We start from the raw sequence: 7,406 nt of genomic DNA on the forward strand, positions 1-7,406 counted from the left end.
TGGCTTTTTCGTTCCCCCTCTGCTTTCCAGAGGGTTCTCCAATCTCTATTCGCGGACAAACTGGTCGCGTGGTCCAGCCGCTTCCGCAACTCTGGGGATGCACTGCTCTTTCACCGAGGACGCCACTCCTGTCTTTTTTCTGTGAAATCGGCGATTCGCGCATTAAGTTCTGCTCTGTGCCTGAACAACTTCCGGTGCGCGTGCTCATACCTCCACTCTCGTTTCGTTTCCCCATCATCCGAGTCCAATGGCGCCGCCATCCGCCGCGTCGGCCGCTCAGGAGGGCGCTTCTTCGCCCGCCTCCTCGGCAAGCTCTGCGGAGACCAAGCGCGAGCCAACCAAACAGGAGACTCCCCATGCGGCGGATGCTGATGCAGCTTCAAAGAAGCACGCAAGTCTCACGCCTTCGTCCTTTTCGTCTTCCGCCGATGGTGCCGCGGCTTCGAAGAAACGCACCGCCCCCTTGCCTTCCTCTGTCTCGTCTTCCGCCGTCTCTGTCGCCCCGCAGACCAAACAGTTGAGGCGTACGTGCCCGTATCTGGGGACGATCAAGCGGCACCTTCTGGACTTTGATTTTGAAAAAGTCTGCTGCATCTGCCTCTCCAACCAACACGTCTACGCTTGCCTCGTCTGTGCGCGCTACTTCCAAGGTGAGCAGCCTGCGGAGCTCGACCTGCAACGCATCCGCTTAGAGTTTTATACGAAGGATAGAAGCACCACGAAGCAGGCGGTGCCCAGATTCAAGATATCGACGTACACTGTTATCCGCATGTTCACGAAAGTGTCGATACGCACATGGAGAAAATTTCTCGCGTGCGGACAGAGCTGTGGTGGCAGTGCAGCAGCATCTCATCTCGAATAGAAGTGTGTATTTGTGGCGGGGCGTGGGGCCGCTGTACTCGCGAAGGGGCCTTCACGATGGCCAGCAGCAGCCTCGTCTGCGTCGGGCGCCGCGCGAGTGCTGCGGGGGAGCGGAGCGGTTTCGCGGTGTCGAGAGAGAAGGCACAATCAAGGAGAGCGAGATCCCGAAAGCGCCGCGCACACGTGCAACTGTTTTTTGCACAGGGCGAGGAAAGAATACGTACGCCTATCTGCATGCGCTCCAAGAGCAGCACTACGTCTACCTGAATCTGAAGGACTGTCGCGTGTATTGTCTGCCAGACAACTACGAAGTCAAAGACGCGTCGCTCGACGACATCATCGTGAGTTTCGCCGCGCATCGCCTCAGCGGCTGTCTGTTTGTTGCAGGAGTGTTTCCTCGCGCTTCGTTCTCGTCTGGCCAGCCCCACGAATGCTGCGTCTCCTCTGGATATCCCTTCCTCGCGGGGCTGCATCTGGGCAGCGATCCGAAGATGCAGTTTGGAATCGAAGAAAGCTTGTTTCCGCTGTGTGCGCTGACTGTCTCGGGTGTATGTACAGTACAACCTCCACCCGACCTATACGACGGAGGACGTCGCGCAGCTGTCGACGCGCATCGTTTACGGCAAGGCGCTCGACGGCGCGGATTACATCCCGGGATGCGTCGGCTTGAACAACTTGAAGCAGACGGACTTCTGCAACGTCATCATCCAGGTAAAACCCTAAACCCCTTTCTTGTCGCTCTGAAGAGTGCCTCCGCCGGCAGCTGTCTCGCGTCGTAGGGCTGCTTTGCGTCAGGGTACTGGGGGCGTGGAGATCAAACAGGGCGAGTCGCCTCCCAAATTGCGCATCTTTACTCGTCTGCGACTGGGAGGAAGCAGCCTGTTGCGTCTGCACGTGCGCTTGTTTTCACCTGCTCCAGTCTGCATTGTGTTTCAGGCGCGTCTTGTGCGAGTTTGTTTTCTATTTTTGTCACAGGCGCTGTGCACGGTCATCCCGCTGCGGAACTGGTTGCTGCTGCTGGATCTCTCCAACGTCCAGAACTATGACGCTGTGCTTCAGGCCCTCGGCGAGTTGATGCGGAAGATCTTTAACGCTCGAAACTTCAAGGGAATCGTCTCCCCTCACGAATTCCTCCAGGTGCGCAGCCGGTCTCCTGAAGGCGGAAAATACGCGTGGGTCGTCCTCTCTCTACATTTTTTGTCGATTGCGATGCTTCTTCTTGGTCACTCCTTCCGGCATCGCAGTCTCGAGTGTTTTGCCTCAGCGCGCCGCGGAGTGCCTTCGAAGCGCCGGAGGGCGTGTGAGGCGCTTCGGGGCTCCAGCGGTCCTCTGCCGCCTCGGCAGCGGCGGTTTCGCTCTCCATTTTCTTGATTTGGGTGCGATTTGGGGTCTTCAGGCCGTCGGCGTCGCGAGCAAGAAGGAGTTCCGCATTGGCGAGCAGGCAGACCCGATCAGGTTATTCTGCTGGCTGATGACGCGCGTCCAGCAGTCAGCGAAGCACAAGAAACTCAACTGTGCGTCTTCCTCGCTCTCGTTTGGAGTGTTGATTTCTTTCAAATTTCTTTCTGTCTCTAGTGCAGACGTCGCGGCGATCGTGTGGCTGATGGCCGTCTCCCCGTGAGCAGGTGCCTCTGGCGCAGCTGCGTTCTGCCTTCTAAGTTGTGTTTTGAGTGCATATAATTCTGCAGAAACACATAAGCACGTATGTATGTGTCTGCATGCATGTGCTGGCAATACTCTACACACATCTCCATATATATACATATATATATATATATATATCTGAGCACCTGAATGGATACGCAAGATTGAGTGTGAGCGTGCGCGAGAGTTCGACATGTTTCTGGGGTGTGCCTTTCTGGCTTTTTGCGATCTAAGACGGCGTGTTTCCTTTTTCTGTTCAACGTCGTTCTTCTTTTTCGCTGTCCGCAGCCAATGTGGTTCTGGATTGCTTCCAAGGCGAAGTTGAAGTTCGCACGACGACCGCGGAGGCCGAGGCGCAGCGCCAGCTGCCTTCGGTCTCGCGAATGCCTTTTCTGTAAGGCCGCAAAGGTTTTTTTTTTGCATTTCCCCCTCGTGCATCCTTGTGTCTTTTCGATATCTTTCCCTTTCTCCCGACTTCAAAAACTTCTTTTTCCTCTCCGCGCTGGCGCACCATGAACATGTTTACCTCTTTATCTCTCGATCTATCTATCTAGATCTATCTCTCTATCTGTCTATGTGTCTACATGCCTGTCTATCTCTCTGTGTATCCGTCTGTCTATCTCTCCATGTATATATCTGTATATCTATCTATTTACCAATTTGTACATGTATGTATATATATGTGTATTGTATGTTTTGTGGCTTCAGTGCGTGAGAGGTGTGCGCTGCGTAGTCCGAGACGGCAGCCTTGCAGTGTCGTGAAGCCTCAGCTTGCGTGAGGTCGCGGCAACGCAGCTCGATTGATGTATCAGAGGCGTGTTTTGTTCAGACTTCAACGCGTGAGTGTCTTTCAAATATCCACTCGCAGCGCTACTTGTGTCTTGTTCAAGCATTGACTCGTCTGTGCATGTTGTTTCATCTTTTAACGCATTCGCTTCTCTTCTTTGCAGGTATCTGACGCTCGACTTGCCGCAGGCGCCGATCTTCAAAGACTCTCTCGACAGGAACATGATTCCGCACGTAGGTGTCCTCTCCACACGCGCGTGCTTCACTTCTTCAAAAGAAGACGCAGATTTGTCTCAAGGGCTAGTTGAAGGAGCTCTGTGATTCCTGGGAAAAAATCAGCGGAGACAGCGTAGTTCGCGAGGATTTTCGTTTTCAAAACAAACTCGTGTGCGTCTCAGATGAGCGGGAAAGAACCTCGTCGGGTCTAAATCCGGAGTAGCCGCTGAGTGCTTGTCGAGTGAGGCATCCTGAAACTCACGGACGTGCTAAGTTTTTAAGCGCTCGCTTCGGGCCTCTCCAGTGAACTGCATCGCTGCGCCGCGCTTTATCGACGCTCTATGGCGGAAATTTTTGGTTTTCCTTTTCCACGCGTTGCTCGTCGTTGGGGGATTTCGCAGTCTCCGTTTCTCTCTTCATGCTTTCGCTCCACGTTTTTGCGCGCGTCGAGGGGAGCGTCGTCTGTGAGCGTCTAATTCTCGTGTTGCCTCGTCGCTCCCTGCGTAGCGGGGCCTGAGGAATGGAGCGTTTTTTCTCTCTTTCGGGGCTGTGCGCAGATTCCGATCTTCGACCTGCTGCAGAAATTCAACGGCGAACAGGTTCAGGTGCGTTTTCTCGCGCGCATGTGCGCGCTCTTGAGAGACTTCGTAGATCTCGTCAGCCAATGGAGAGCCGCTGCCTGCAGCCCTGCCCATGCAGCAAGCGCGTGCCTCGTCTCTGTTGTGTCGACTGGTGGTATGCAGAGAGGTTTATCGGCAGCTGCTTCTGAGGATTCAGCTGTGTTTTGACTTGTTTTCAACTTTCCGCGTGTCTAAACCTTTTGCCTGCATTCAGGAGACGTCGCCGGGCGCGCTCAAGCGGTACAGCTTGTGGCGGTTGCCGAAGTACTTGGTGCTTCACGTGAAGCGCTTTTCGAAAAACAACTTTTACGTCGAAAAGAACCCGACAATCGTCACCTTCCCCGTCAAGCACCTCGACCTGCGCGACTGTGAGTGCCCAACGGGGCGAACAGACAAAACGAGCGGTGGCGGAGGGCCTTTGACAGAAAGCAGCTTGCAGCCGTTCGCATCTGCGTGAGTTGGTGTGCAAAGTGGCCATGCTTCAGTCAGAAAAAAGCTTTTTGTTCGCGGGGGCGCTCGGCTTCACGTTGCTAGCTTTTCTGCCTCGAGCGCGCGCGGAGGAGAGAACCTATGCGGTTCTGTTGCGGGGTGTATGTACACTGCAGACGTGCATGAGGACGCGCCGCTGGAGCTGAATCCTGTGACGAAATACGATCTGGTCGCCAACATCTGCCACCAGGGGAAGCCGCACGACGGACAGTACAAAGTCCACGTTCTGCATGCGGTAAGCGAATTTGCGGCGGCAGCTCGAGCGAGCCGTAAATGCGTCAGAGAGATAGACCTGTCTGTCTCGGCAATCTACCCCCTCTACCCTCCACTCGCACGTGCATCTTTAGACACGTCCAGGAAGGAGGAATGATTTTGGCAGCCCATGTAGATATCGTGAAGAAGGGCGGAGAGGCGACGGGGTTTGGAAGGCAGAAAAACAGGGAACGTGACTGAAAGACGGTTCGTTGTCTGCAGCCGTCCGTGAGGCACGTGCGCCGATCTTCAGTATTGTAGGATTTACAGTGTCTTTGTTTATTCGAATTGAGTTCTTTCTTCAATGCCATATTTAGTACCTTGGTCACTCGGTGGATACTATGTATCTGGTGTAACATAAAAACGATTCTTCCGTGCGTCCTTTGCGTTATGCACAGCCGACGAACGAGTGGTTCGAAATCGAGGACCTGCGTGTCACGCAAGTCCTTCCGCAGTTTGTCGCGCTCTCTGGTAGGAATTAAAAAAATCCGCGGCCACCGCGGAAGGCAGGTTTGTTTGCGGACGCGGAGGATGCCAGAAGAAAGCGTCGCATCTGAACCCTAGACGTGACGTTCGCCGCTCGCCTGCATCCGCCGGCGCCGCGAAGGCGGAGGCGAGCAGGGGCCTGTGCGCCTCGAGCTTCGCTTCTGTGGCTACTCTGGACGTTTGCTCACGGTCGAGCCTCCTTTTTGGCACGCTTTGCTTTGTTTTGCATTTTTCAGAGTCGTATGTGCAAGTGTACCAGCGACAAGACGTCGCGCCAGACGGCTCAATCGACGCGGCTGCGGTGGAAGCGGCGCTGCAGGAGCTGCGGAAGAAGGAAGCCAAGAGCGCGGCGGTCGACGACGAAGATATTTTCGCGGCAGCCTCAGACAGCGAGGACGAAGAGGTTTCGCCGGCGCCGAAGGAGGAAGCAGTCAAGGTGGAGGGGGCTGAGAGCTGAATCCGGTTGCCAGCGTACGCGCGAAGGTCTCAAAAAGGTGCGCGGCGGCCGCGGTAGTTGACTCCTACCCGGTGTGTGGACGCGCCGGGGCGTAGGCCGTGCCACAGCTCGCCTGCGCTGAGTTTCATGAGCCCAACACAAGTATATATGCATATCGATTGAAGGCGTGTTGACTCTTGAAGCTCGAGGGCCCCTGTCGGCTGGCTCCCACGGAAAAAACGCGTTCTGTTGTCGACGCGCCCGAGCGGCGCAGACGCGCCGACAGTATGGGCGTTTGCGAGTGCGAGTGCACACACCGCCGCAGACACCGACTTTCAATGGCTCACACACGCCACACGCGTCTGACACGCAGAAAATACCCCTGCACCATCCACAGACTGAGCGCACTTCACGGGGTCGTCTCGCCGATGCGCTCTCGATCCGATGAATTTTGCTTCCTGTCGGCTGCGCGCGCAAGCCTCGGGACTTCGCACACGCCCTGAACGCTAATTATGGCATTCGCAGATAGTTCATCGATTCGTGGAGAGCGGTACGACGGAGGCAGGACTTGCGAAACGGAAGCAGAGTGACGACCCTCCACTGGGATGCGACCGCCCCCTCCTTTAGAAAAAGGTTTCAACGTTGGCGCCTGGGCTTTCTGGTTGGCTCATCGCCGTTGACGTTTTGATATTTGCGTGCACCACGGGGAGAAGAAGCTTTTCACTGCCACCAGGCTCGCAAAAGCTTCAAGCGTAGAGGTCAATAAACTGTCGCATCGCAGAGGCGCCTGCGGAGGGGTGCGCGCCAATACTGCCCGGCTTTCAATGCGGTTTAGTCGTTGTTTCACATCAACAGGGGCGGGTTTTTTTACTTTGTTAACGGGTATGTACTCTGCGAGGAGCGCATCGCCGGTTTGTGGATGGGTAAACTCCAGCGTAGCTGAGAGGCGTGAACGAACAGGAGCGGCACATTACACATGATATCGATGTGGAAAACGTGGTAGTAAACACGAGTTCGAATGCTGCCGCAGCCTGCTTAGTTGCAGCACTCACATGGCGACGATCCTGTGTGCTCAGCGGCATTTAAGAAGTTTTTTGTGCACCAGAGGAAAACTCGAGTGCAGGCGAACCGTCCGAAATGCGGCAAAAGACTGCAGCGGCATCTGCCACGCTTTTCCAGCAGAGTCAGTCTCCATCACGAAAACGCGTCTGGCTTCAAGAATCTCACGGCTCTCTCCATAAGGACTACACCCCGTCGAGTTGTGTTCAGAGTTGATACAGCAGAAGCGAATATCTGAAAATTATGTCGCGCCTGTGACTGCATGCTAAGATGGCGCTTGTTCCCCGCAAAAGTTCTGCGCGATACTCGAGCTGACCCTTTTGACTGATTGAACACGGCTGCAGTGAACATCCCTGGAGCTCACTAGTTAGTGCAGGCCGACGTGGTACGATAGTTGCGCCGCTGCCTTTAATCGCTACACATCCGCTTGCAACGTGTGGAGTGTTGGTGTTTGTTCTTCAAAAAGAAAGGATGGCTCGTCGCCATCTTTATCTGAGTTGATGGCGCTAGGTTACCTGCTGAACATGTTGATGTCACGTAGTAGCAATGTCTGTAAG

General features: G+C 55.0%; 1 protein-coding gene across 1 annotated transcript; it reads left to right on the plus strand.

Moving 5' to 3' along the window:
- Positions 1 to 247: 247 nt before the first annotated feature.
- Positions 248 to 5,811, plus strand: BESB_025810 (putative ubiquitin specific protease 39; the record flags this gene model as incomplete). The annotated part of the gene is made up of 12 exons (XM_029361261.1): positions 248 to 650; positions 1,066 to 1,202; positions 1,420 to 1,572; positions 1,837 to 1,998; positions 2,258 to 2,375; positions 2,794 to 2,899; positions 3,456 to 3,525; positions 4,065 to 4,112; positions 4,342 to 4,495; positions 4,733 to 4,851; positions 5,267 to 5,339; positions 5,591 to 5,811. The coding sequence occupies 12 exons, from the start codon at positions 248 to 250 to the stop codon at positions 5,809 to 5,811; spliced, it is 1,764 nt and encodes a 587-aa protein (XP_029215616.1).
- Between the last annotated feature and the right edge of the window lie 1,595 nt (positions 5,812 to 7,406).

This window comes from Besnoitia besnoiti (genome assembly GCF_002563875.1).
Source record: "Besnoitia besnoiti strain Bb-Ger1 chromosome Unknown contig00014, whole genome shotgun sequence".
NCBI classification, from domain to species: Eukaryota; Apicomplexa; class Conoidasida; order Eucoccidiorida; family Sarcocystidae; genus Besnoitia; species Besnoitia besnoiti.